Below are 13,707 nucleotides of genomic sequence, written 5' to 3'. Positions count from 1 at the left end.
GTGAACGGGCAATACTAGCAGCGAAGAAAGGACGTCGATAGCTTAAATTGTGTAATTCAAAGTAAAATCGCTGGAGAATTGCGTTCGTACAAATCCGTTGACAGCATGACCGACAAAATAAAGCGACCAACTATCCGATAGAATTTTTGAACTCGCTTGATGTGTCAGGAAATCTGCCGCATAATTTACAGCTAAAGGTGGGATCGATCATTATTATGTTGCGGAATCTAAATTGTCCTAAATTGTGCAATGGTACGCAATTGTCCTTTAAGAAACTGATGAATAATGTAATACAAGCAACGATCATTAAGGGTAATTTTAAAGGAGAGGAAGTCCTTATCCCACGAATTCCGATCATTCCAACAGATCTTCCATTTCAATTCAAGCGGATTCAGTTTCCCGTTCAATTGGCTTTTGCGATGATAATTAATAAATCGCAAGGCAAATCGTTGGGAGTCTGTGGAATCAATTTAGAATTTTCATGATTTTTGCACGGTCAGCTGTACGTTGCCAGTTCACGTGTTGGCAAACCGTTTTTAATGTTTGTTTTTGCGCCAGAAAACAAAACGAAAAACATTGTTTATCATATTTCACTCAACTGATTTCTGTTTTATTTTAAATAAATCAACAAATAAATTCTTGAACTATATGTTTTATTAACACTCTAAAGTTTATTTGAAAGCGTTAAGTTCGTCGGATCCACTTAATATTTAAAAAAACTTTTTGGCAAAACAACGTTTGCCGAGTCAGCTAGTCATATTATAATAATTGAAGCGGCAACCATATTACAGATGATCCATGACCGTCGTCGTGAATGATAATTGAATTTTATCGTGACCACTGCAATGTGTATGTGCCATGTGGATTATAATTAATTATTGAGCTATAGTATTAATATATTTTATTTGTCAACAATTATCTATTCCTTATCAGAATTATTAACTTTTTGATAACAGATATATATTTTTTTTCGTAATAAATAATAATAGTATAATACTATAGTTTATTTTCGTTTTCGTTTTTGATTTCGTTATAATATTTTTTTTTGTTTATGTTTTATTAATTGATTTTGTTATTATATTTTTTTCGTTTTCATTTTTTTTCACGTTTTAAAAACCGTTTTCCTTACTAAAAAGAAAGAAAAAATTATTTATGCAAATAACATTTTTATTTTTGTATTTAAAAAAGCAAGAAATAAATTTCTAAATTAGAATATAATTTTTTTTTGTCTCCGAAATATATTTACGTGTGGGTCACCAATATTTTGAATATGATTATGGACCCCAAGATTTAATCCGGGCTTGACCGGGGAGAAAAAACAAAAAAAAAAAATATTGCCTCTTTTCAACCTCTGCACCCCCCTCTCCCTCGGAGTTAATATTTCTGAACGTTGATACGGTCCTCACCATCGCGCCGGATACGACATTGTGCGTTTGTGTTGGTTTTCGCGAACATTTTTCGACGCGCGCGTGACGGCCGCACTGGGCGCGCACAGCCGAGCTTCGGCCGAACCCCTCGGCGAGCGCTGCCCGTCACGCGGCGGCCCCCCCCGCGATTGGCACTCGGTCAGATAGCGTGTGCCGTCGTCAGGCGGTGTGTGTTGTCCCGCGGTGTTGTCGTCCGGTCGCTTTTCGCTGTCCGGTCACTGTCGTCGTCGTCGTCGTCGTCGTTACTGTTGGGCATGGCTTTGCCGTACGAGGTGCCTCGCGAGTCCCGGGGGCCCGCGCTGGCCGCGGCCGGCGTCCGGCCGCGCGTCGACCCCGAAGCGCTAGGCGAGGTGGACCCGGAACAGTACCCGCAGCCGAAGGACTCGACGAACCGGATACGCGGCAAGTCGGATATCATCGAACTGATATTCGGCTCGGTGGACCAGGAGCTGTTGACCGTCAAGACGTTTTACTTCTTCTTCTACTCCGCGTTCGGTTCACTGTTTCCGCTCATGGGCGTCTATTTCAAGCAGATGGGCATGAACCCTAGCCAATGCGGTCTGCTCATCGGGTCCCGGCCGTTCGTCGAGTTCCTGGCCGCGCCGTTTTGGGGTGGTCTGGCCGACAGGTACGTACGGATGCACATGTCCTTTCGCCGAAGTTGTTTCAAAGTTTACGCGCCTGTGTGTGTGCTTGTGTGTGGTGGAGGGGGGAGGGGATATGACGGTAATTATTTTAATTCGAACGACGCGCACGCACACATTTTTCCAAAGATCGTAGTAGTTTTCATTGTAGTGAAAAAAAAAAACCGCAGAAGAACCGATAAAAACGTGGCTAACAAGGGGTACCACCGGTGAAAATTATTGAGGCGACTGCCCTACATAATAACGGGTTTCAGCGCACCCGGCGGTCGGACGATTATTCGGTCACGGTGTCCGTGCTACCCCATACGTAGCGCTCCGTGTCCGTCGAGCCCTGCTGATCGGAAAAACGAAAAATGTCCGTTTACGTTTTTGAAAACACTCGTCGTTTCGGATGTCGTTGTAACATGTTCTCGCGGAACACAACAATAGCAATAATAACAAAAATCATAATAATACGATTGTCGCGGCCGTGCCTGTGTAGGCGTGAATGCGTGTGCATGCGCGCGGGCGCGTCTCGTGAGAGACAGAGAGAAAGAAAGGTAGAGGTCTCCGATCGATTTTCTACCCATTTCTCTCCGCCGCCACCGCCGCCGACGACGTTGCTAACCTCCATACGCGCGTGCCTTCCCCTCAGCCGGCGATTGCGGGTTAACGGGGTCGTCCCCCGTCTGCCATCAAAACCAGAGCACCCCGCACCCTGCACGGACGTCGCCGAAAGAATACGCGCGCCCGCGTCGTCGCTAATCCGTCCACGTAATTTGCCGTTGTCCAACAAGTGTACACATTATGATGTCGACGCATATATTATCGTGATGGTTTACCAATGGGAACCCGCAGCGGGGACCGATATCTGCAGCTTTCCGCGGTCTCATAACGTTATGTCATGTTGAATTATTGTAAGGCAAACATCGTTTTTATCGCCGATCAAACCCAAAATCCATTACTTCGTGAGCTCCTATTGGCTCATTGAAATCTGAGGAAGTAAAAATGTCGAAATATTGAACGGGGGACCGGAAGTGTTCAGACCTTTAGGCCAACACTATAACGAATAAGTCTCTAGGGTCCACGTATGAAAGCCTTGTCCCTTCTCGACTGTCGCTCTCGTCGAATCAAAGTTACCCGCAAATCGTTAATACAGTTCTCGGTCTAATTACGAGCGTTGCATTTCGGAGAGAAGAGGGTGGAGGTCCAATAAAATCTCGTCTGTTACCGCCACGAATCCCGGTGAAACATAGTTGAATTTCCGTAATCCTTTTCCGTCCCACATAACAGCCCTTTTCGACAGCCTGCACGAGACTTACACACGTAATGTCTAATTGGGCCTAATTTGTCTAATTGTCTAAGTTCACTGCTACGAATTTATGTGTCAGGTTTTGTTAGGACGCGAACATCGTGCCGATGTACACGAGTTCAATCGTTATACATTTTGCTAAGAAGCAAATTTACATTTACTCAGGATTAGTTGCCGTGAGATTAGAAATGCTATACATTGTGATCAACACAATCGGGTGATTTGATTATTTGTCAATCATTACGTTATTTATATTATTTGTCAACACTAAAGATAAAAAGTAATACAAAAAAAGAGAATGACAGGCAAAATATTATTGAGTAATAACAAGATAAAATTAATTTATTTATTGAACAAATTAACTAACCTAACCTAACCTAACATTAAATCATCATTAAAATACAGGAAATATATACCTAATAAAAGTAAATTCATAAGAAGTTTGGTTTTTAGACAATTAAAAGTTTTTCTATAATTCTTAGATAAGTGTATTTCATTTGAATGGTACATCTATATAGATTATATTTAATTGATTATCATTCAAATATAATTTAAATTATAAATGCATTTTCATGATCAACATTATATTATACGGTTGAATACCCTTCGGAATATGTAACGACCTACGAATACATCAATCAGTACTGTCATTTGTACGTATTACATGTATTTGACTGATTACAAGAACTCTGGTAGAACTGGTGTACACATTAATCAGTGAATGATGAATTGGAATGTGTTAATTTTAAATAGAAATTTCCTAACAAGACTTTTATATGAAATCAATAATTAATTAAAACTGAGGATTTGTTTTATTTTCTTTGTTATCAATTACAGCGATTCAGAGTATTATAAAGTTTTATGAAAACACCGTATTCATTTCTTTTGGAAAAAAATATAAATATTTATTTTTTTCATAATAATATTTTTCATCATTATGTTTGGTATTTTTAAATAATTTTATTACATTATAATAATGCTATATCGCACAGATAATTTATAGATCAATAATACGTTGAGCTTTTAAAAAAAATAATTGTATTTTTTCTTTTCGAAATACTTAAACATATTCATATAGTGACCTACTTATCTAAAATTCAACTGAGTTTAACGTTTTATTCAATTTTAAATGATTACATTCTTATGTTTTTATTGCTTTATTTATATATTATATAAAAAATTATGTTAATACTTAAGTATTAAAAATACTTGTATTATAACCATTAGGGATCGATTTTAATACATTTTACATTTTCGCGCATACGAGTATATGATATGATTAGCGTTTGCTTTTATGTAATTAAGTTTTAACTTCTAATTTATTTGAACATTGACTATTTGAATCAACAATGTATTTAATATTAAAAAAATTTATGTAAAATAGAATGTTAATAAATTATGGATTTAGGTGTTATTTTGTGTTTGATCTTAATTTAATTAGATCCTGTTTCATAGTTTCAAAGTTAATATTTACTTTTAAGTAATCTTATAAGCATTGGTCCCAAAGGAAAAAATAATATTGTCACAACAAGAAGTATCCATACAATAGTCAGCAGTACAGTCGGAATTTAATATATTTTTCTTGAATACGAAAGAAAAGTTAATATTATATTACGGCAATCGGTCAATAAGTCCATGTGAAACAGACCGATACTTTTACATCAACTCGCAGTGGCGTGGTGAAGTGAAATATTCTATCGGGCAATTCATTGTTTTGAATGACCTACCACCCAGAGACAGTGATAGGGGGACAAGTTCCCCTCTCTACCCAAATTTATAATTTAAAGCTAAAGCCCTACAGAGCTGTTTACCACCAGATATTTGAGCCCCCCTCAATATTTTCCAGGATCTCCAACTATGCTACCATCCCTTAAGTCTTGACGCTTACAATATTTGTACAACAAAAAATTATATCTATTTATTTGAACTACTGTAATTGAAATATTAATTACTATATTAAATTACACTTAGTAATTAATATGAAGATCATGTAACAACAGCTGCAAAATAAAAATAAACTAATATTTATCATAAACAACTTTACAGCTTAACATTAATACATTATGTCAGACGCAGGTCACGGGGAATTGGGTATTCACGTTGTACGACAACGATTTTATTTGTTTATAAACTACTTTAGTAGTACAGTACAGAGTAGTAGGAACTAAAACTAAAATTATAATGCTATCTATATTGCTATTTTATTATAGCCGTATTCAGTGTTGTTATTTACAATATCGTGGCACTCTATTGGATAACTTTTCTTAGCATTTTTACTAGTTAGTTATTATTGAAGTTATGATTCTTGTTAAATATCATATTCAGATGACAAAAATGTCTCACTAAATCTAGTACTCAACCACCCACCCCTTTAAAATTATCGGGCAATTGCCCTTTAAAATCACGGTCAACACGCCACCTGACAACGCGTATAACATATTAGTTTTAGGAAGAAATTGCAAATAAATATTTGTGATATAAGTGATAATCGAACGATTTTTGTTGTATATGTAGGTGGCGCAAGGGTAAAATGTTATTGTTGGCTTCCCTCTCGTGTTGGATAATTTTCACGTTACCGTTGGGTTTCATACAGCCACCGGCCACGAGATGTATTGTGAAAAAAAACGCGTCCACGTACATGCTGGAAACACCAATGGCGCCGAAAGTCTACAAACGGGACGTGTCTTCAGTGACGGATTTCATTAAATACGATCAAGACATTAACGACTTCGAAGTGCCGGACTTATCAACGCCCGTGATACGACGGACCCGCGGTGTGCGTCCGAGGTTTACGGCCGGTCGGTCCCCGTTAGACGTCAAGTTCGCCTCAAACTACAACGAGAAACAGCATTACAACCTGGTCATGCCGATTTACAGTCACATCGTGTACACGATTGAAGTGAGTCAGCCGAAATTTCAGTCGAAATACGAATGGTTTACGAGATAAATAATGTATCTCAGAAGTTTGAAATAGAATATCGTCGCAGTGTCCGCAAAACTCGTCCCGTTTATGTGATTTTTCGATTTGAAATCGATTGTATTTTCAACGGTTTCGTAAAAATTTCGAACAAATTGTATTTATATTATAATACTATATTAAAACACATGTTATAACATTTATGGGCACCGTAAATTGGTGTGTTCGGAAGTATAAATTGTTTCGAATAAATTACGATATATAGGCATAAGGAAACGCAATCTTTTTCATTAATTCGAATTCGTTAAGAAAATGAAACTACTATATATAATAATAGTTGTATAAAATAATTGTCCTCGAAGTTTAAACTTTTACTCGTAGTTTTAATACCGAATAAAATTATGTGAACGCTTTATTCTGAAACCACCATGGCTGACGCTGAAATTTGATACCGTCAGGGATATTACATTTAAATAATCTAGCAAGAATTACAAAGTACTTGACCCAATATTATATCGAGTGACATTCAAGTTCAGCATATTATAATAGCGTTACAAATTCAGTACGAATACACATAGTGAAATGTTTTTGTTTAAATGGAACTAAAAAAAAAAAAAAATCTATAAATTGTTAATTCGGCTTATTTTATTATTTATTATTTGATCAATGATTTTATGATTTTATTATGTAAAGAATAATTTATTCAATCATTATTTTGAAGTTATATCATTCGAAAAGAATAGCTTAAAAGTTAATATTAATAGATTTTATAATTGATCTGATTAATATAGTTTTGGAGTTATACATTTACTTTAACGTTAAGTGATGTTGAAAGTTATATAGATATGAAATTAATTATTATATTTTTCTATGATTCTTATTATATTTATTATATTTTATTATTAATATTATTTTTATTATATTTTTTTCTATAATATTTTCTAATGTTTTCTCAATCATATTAGTTATTATATTATTATATAAAAAGTTCATTTTTAAACTTATGACTTATGAGTTGCCATCAATATTTAAATATAGGATTTATTTGATTAAAATTTTTGAATAAAAGATTATTTGTTTTTTGGTATTCTAGTGGTTGATATTTGTAAAACAATTAATCATAATTATAAATACCATCGAAATTGATTGGAAATAAAGTAGTTTAAGGGCACTAATATTTTTTGTATATAATTCAATTCACTTAATATATCAATATATCGGCGATTCTTAGATATCGAAAAAATTTAAATTTATAAATGTTCACAATAGTTCTTAAAATTTAAACTGACCATTTTATACGAGTATAATAAAAATAGCGGAGCATAGTTTATTATTAATATAAATTTAAAAATGTTGTTAAAAAATAGTATGCAATATGTACAGTATTATTAGTGATTATGTTAATATTAAATTGAATGTAATTTATTTTAACTGACAAAAAATGTAATAATTAATTTTTCATTTTTTCTAGGACATCGAAAAAGTATTTTTTCTCCTGTTGCTTTTGGTCATGATAGGAGAATTCTTCAGTGCACCCGCTATTACGTTGGCTGACTCGGCGGTCATTACGCTGCTAGGTACGGATGCCGACAAATACGGTCATCAGAGAATGTTTGGTTCATTGGGATGGGGTCTGGCCATGTTCTTCGTGGGCATAGCGCTGGACCATTCGACCGCCTTCCCGGATCATCCTTGCAACGGACCGCAGGACAGGGAAAAAAATTACACGATTTGTTTCGCCACGTTCTCCGTGCTTATGGGCGCCGCTTTGATCACTGCCACACAGATGAACTTCCGGTACGAAGAAACGGCCGAAGACGAACAGACGGAGATGATGATGGAGAAAGGATCGGCGGTGCCCTCTAGGGACGATTATCTCCAGCAAGAGTTGGCCCAACAGTTGAACCTTCCATCTTTGGCACCCAACGCGGCGGGCTTACCGCCCAGACCCCCAGAAATTACGGGAGGGGCAGAGGCAAACTTAAAGGTTATTTGATATTGCAAACAGACCTATAGAATTAAATTACCCATCCGCGGAAATGCGTTGTATATTGTGTACTTGAATGTATCTGAATTTCATTGTAACAAATTTCAGACTAAGATTTTCGCTCAAACTACAAAGAAAATTCCTGAATGGATTACGGTCTTGAAATATTTTGCCAATTTGAAGTGCGGATCATTTTTGTTCGTTTCGTGGTTCATGGGATTTGGTATCGGACTGATATTTACGTTCTTATTTTGGCACTTGCAAGTGAGTAATTATAGCCGTAAAAAATAAAAAAACAACGTTTTTTGATTTTATAACACTATCAAAAATGTTTAGGATTATGGAGGATCACCTACGCTTTTCGGTGTTGCTTCGGTTATTAATCACATCTCGGAGATATTCGCCTACTTCTTCAGCTTCAAACTCATCCGTCAAATGGGACACGTAAAAGTATGAACATTTCAAATTAGTAGTAATGATTAAAAATTTAGAGCTTATATTATCATTCATTGTGTTTAGGTATTGTGTCTGGGACTCGTTGGTAACATTTTGCGTTTCTTGTACATCTCTTGGTTGAAAAACCCGTGGTGGGTTTTACCGTTCGAGTTCATGCAAGGTAATTGTTCACATTATCGTGTTTTTCATCACCTCGTCATGACTGTTAAATACTACATCGGAGACACAATTGTCATAAAAATTACGCCGTGAACAATAGTTTACTTGAGAAAACGAATAAATACGCAACAATAATTTAATATAGATTTATTTTGGTTTTTTTCTCAGGCATAACCCACGCAGCCGTCTGGGCGGCTTGTTGTTCGTATATAGCTCATAATACACCGCAACAGTTACGAAGTTCTGCACAAGGAGTGTTGCAAGGTATTCACCATGGATTAGGCAGAGGATGCGGTGCTGTCATCGGTGGATGGTTTGTCACGTACTTTGGTACGCATATAAAGTTTAAAACGTATGTAATAGAAATATGACTTGATCATTTGTTTTGGGAATATAGGCACTACAACAACATTCAGAGGATATGGATTTGTTTGCGCACTTGTTTTGGGAGCTTTTATTTTCATTAATTTCTACAGAAAAGATACTGGATTTGTATCGGAACTTCCAGTTGCCGAAGATCCACATCAGGTGAATAATATTACCATTTTTTAGTAGTTATAGCAGCGTAGAAAAATATGTTTGAAGTTATTAACTGTACAGTTATAAAAATTGTGTGATAATTCATAAATCGTTGTCACCAATATGGTGAGTAGAATTTATTTTATTTCTATCAATTTATACTTTTTTACGAAAAAAAAGGAAAAATTAAAATAAATCTGGTTTCGCGGATCAATTATTATCATATATTTTATAGGTTTTAGTCGAACTAAAAAATTATACGGTAAAAAAAAAAGCTGGAAGGGGCTTATGTCTATGACTTGAGAATTCTGAAATAGATTGAGTACGATCTTAATGCCGGCATTTATATTGTAAATTACTAGATATACCATAATATCCACGTTAGGATAAATATTTAGTCGTTGTTGAAATTATATAAAAAATGAAAGCTGTCCGAAGATTATTTGTTGATAATGTTACAATATATAAATATTGGGTTATTAGCTTTGACAATTGTTTTTGAATAATTCAAATAGTTGTATCTATAAATTAAACTTTGAAGATAGTTAATACTATAATGTTTACTTTGGTATAATACGTAAATGTTGTGTCATCCGTTGTCTTGGTTTCTATCCTGTTGAGTAGTATTTGAGTATTCAGATTATGAATAATGTAATAATGTTTTCGATATTTGTTTGTGGACTAAGTTTATAGGGATAAATAAATATGGTCTATTACAATATGCATTTAATAATAAAGGATTAATTATTATATACTAATTAGAAACATGATTATAAAAAATATTTAAAAATATAACATTTTTTAATCTATAGAAGTTACATTTTAGAATAAGAATGAACAATAAGTTTCCTTTTTTATTCATGCAGGTGGCCGAAGAAACAGCTCATTTAGCTCCGCATGGTGTACCTAGCAATCCCTTGCCAAGAGGTTTATCGAGCAACAAATTACAAGATCTGGCAACTGAAAATCATGGTTACGGCGCCACACATACGTCCGGTGGAAATTTGAATATACCGCAAGGTATTCGAAACTCCTTGTCGGTAAAGCTATAATATTTATTATCAAATATTTTCATTTTAGGCGCAACGAATCCATTTAGACAAAATAACGGCTACCAGCAACCAATCAATCATGGCACATTGTATACGGATGAATGTATACAGAAACAATATACGGTACTAAAAAAAAAAAAAAAAAAATTGAATGTATATTTTTATAACTATTTATTATAAGAAGTTAGTAAAAATAGATTAGAGTCTGAGAGTAGTTGTTCTCAATCTGAAATCATATTAAACCTTATCATTTAATAGTTACTTTATATAACTCAGGTCTGAAAGTCCATACATAAAATGTATGCAAATATTAATATACGAACATATTCTAAATAAAATAAAGGCATAATAAAACGAAAACAAATTCTTTTATGCGCAAAATAATTTATATTTAGAGGTTCGGATAATTCAGTAAATTTAATATTGAACATAAAATTATAAAAATTAATATTTTATTTTTTTTAAATACTTTGATAAGAATATAAAATATAAATTAATAATTTGTTTACTCCATAGTATAGTTTAAGTGGATTGAATAATATTTTAATTTTAATTACAAATTATGGGTCTTATAATTATGGTACATTTGTATAAAAGTTTTATGACTTTTGTTTTGTTTTCAGATGTGCAATGATTTACAAAAACACACGATAAGTTCAGAAATAATAAGCCCAGAACCAATGAAAAGAAATTCGCCATTATACCAATGGTAACGGTGATTCAGATGTACGTGACTTTTCTTCATTTGTTCTTTTGGCATATACTGTCAGAGGATTGTTTTTTCTTAATAATGTTATTGACGTGAGGAGAAACGCGGCGTTGTTTTTTCCTGTTTTTAGTACCTTACCTAAACAAGTTCGTTATTTTATAACTATTGAGACTTAGCAATAAATATAACAGTAATAATAAAAACAAATTTAATTAAAAAACTAATAATAAAATACACAATAACATTAACTTATACAAACATGCAGAAAAAATATTGTCTTAGCTGTTTTTGTTTTTCTTGGTTTTTACCTATATAAACCTAAACCTATATATTGTTGATGAAAGTAATATTGCTCTTGTATGATGGGGGGATTGTTCATAAAAACTGTTACAGAGATACGTATTAATGAAGATGTATGCTTATGTGATACGGTTAATTTATTTATTGTTGCGTTGAAAATATTATTATTATTATTATTTGCACGAATTTAATTAAATCATATCAAATGAAGTTTGCACGTTTTATTTGGAATAATTAAAAATGGTTAAAACAACGTGGATTTTTACTTATAAAAATATAAAAGAATAATAACTAGTTTATGGTATTTTAATATAATATGGATAACGAGCTAAAAAATGTACGTCGATCGTAATTAATATTTATATTATTTATTAATAAATAATAAAAAAAAATTAATACAGAGATGATTTTGTTTATGTATTAGAAACGTACTTTGATTAGTAGAATATTTTGCAATAAAATATGTCTGTACCACATTTCTTTTTTAATTGAATACTTTTTCGATAAAATATAGAATCTCTTAGAATCTCTTAATAGATAAAATCGTTTACAAATTGTATTATGATAATGAAGAGAATAAATACGATTCGATAGTAATAAATTATTCATAAATTGGACCATACTTGACTATAAATAGTATATTTGGCCCGATAATACATAAAAAAAGAAAACAGAATATTACATTAAAGAAATATTTAAGAATTTCGTTATATAATATATAAAGTAAGCTTTAAATATATATTTACAATTTATTGTTAAAAAAAATGGACAACTATTTTTCAAATGTTTATAAATATTGTAAAATTTTCTTTGTATGGAAAACATTATATCTAAACATTTAAGTACATCGAATTGTAAATATTCGAAAATGAGAGCTATATGAACATTTGTATTCCTGATTAAAATATTTTACGAATGTATAAATTACTCAAATTTTTAAATATTTTATTGAAATACTTAACGATGCAACGATTATTATCAGTACTGCTGAATTATTGTTATTGTAATTTAACTAATAATTATTGTAAAGAGTAATAATAATAATAAAGAATATTACTATATTGGTATTATTACGAAAATCTTTTTAAATATTTGTATACATTTTTTCATGTTAAAGTGACTCTTACAGATAAATAAATAGTATTGGATAGTAAATGTATAATATTTATTGTTATTGTATACCAATTCGAATTCAATACCAAACGGCTAATAACTTGTTTAAAAATTGTTTATATTCACACTGTTTAGGTGCATCAACCACATTTCACTATATTATGATTCTGATGACAGATTTTACTATAAGTATGATCTCGTAAGAAAAATACTGGATATCATAATGTTATTCACGCAAGAAATAAGCATTACATTTAATAACAAAATGTTAATTAAATTGAAATTTTTAACTACTTTAAAATATTGTTTTTATTGTTATTATAAATTAAAATTTTTCATTCTTGTTAGTAATATTTGCTTTATTTCGTCCCGTTAGATGCAGTGAAGATCACCCGTCTCACATTGGGTTTTATTCGATAAAATATGGCCAAAATTAGAGGAAAAAAATAGAATTGGATGAAAAAAGAACATTATTTTACTCATATGGTATCCTATAATATTTAATGATATAAGAATAACGGCGATATAATCATTATTATTGTAGTTATATTGATAATGTGGTTGTGGTTGTATGATGTACCACCTAACCGACTGATTTCATACTTAAGAATGTAAACATGGGTTACGATTTGGTTGATTCAATCGTTAATTATTTTATATATTCAGTAAAATTGACAAACTTAGAAATATAGATTCTGTAGCTGGAGGTATGCAAATAAAAAAATTATTTAATTTATATAAATATAAAGAAAAACGTCAATATAAAGTTTAAGTTTAAGTTAAAAATAATTTTACTTTTTCCGAATGTTTCTCGGCTCAACTTTTTTTTATTTGTTTTTATTATTTTGTAAATTACAATAATTACTTTTGAAAAAATGCGTTGGTTTGCAATATTTTTAGTTATTCAAATTTTAATGTCAGAAAACTTTTGGAATTTTCAAAATATTTTTAAACGTTATTTTTTGTTTTTTGTAACCATTACAGTATTATATGTAATTTCTTCTGAATACCATGATTATTGATAGTTATTTTTCCTTTGTAGGATCTCCAAAAATTCATATGAGTCTAAGTAGAAGATATTTGTTTAATATTATGGACTAATATCAATTAAAAATTTAGGTGATAAAAGTAAT

General features: G+C 32.3%; 1 protein-coding gene across 1 annotated transcript; it reads left to right on the top strand.

Annotated features, from left to right (window-relative positions):
* The first annotated feature begins 1,571 nt into the window (after positions 1-1,571).
* Positions 1,572-11,332, top strand: LOC112687001 (major facilitator superfamily domain-containing protein 6). The gene is made up of 11 exons (XM_025559506.1): positions 1,572-2,055; positions 5,877-6,261; positions 7,751-8,266; positions 8,375-8,530; positions 8,603-8,716; positions 8,786-8,882; positions 9,050-9,211; positions 9,279-9,409; positions 10,267-10,420; positions 10,481-10,575; positions 11,076-11,332. Exons 1-11 carry the CDS (start codon positions 1,682-1,684, stop codon positions 11,163-11,165), a joined length of 2,274 nt encoding a protein of 757 aa, XP_025415291.1. The 5' UTR covers positions 1,572-1,681; the 3' UTR covers positions 11,166-11,332.
* The last annotated feature ends 2,375 nt before the right edge of the window (positions 11,333-13,707 follow it).

The sequence above is a fragment of the Sipha flava genome, unplaced genomic scaffold, assembly GCF_003268045.1.
Source record: "Sipha flava isolate LNK unplaced genomic scaffold, YSA_version1 32_pilon_pilon, whole genome shotgun sequence".
NCBI classification, from domain to species: Eukaryota; Metazoa; Arthropoda; class Insecta; order Hemiptera; family Aphididae; genus Sipha; species Sipha flava.
This window is presented reverse-complemented; position numbering and strand designations above follow the sequence as displayed.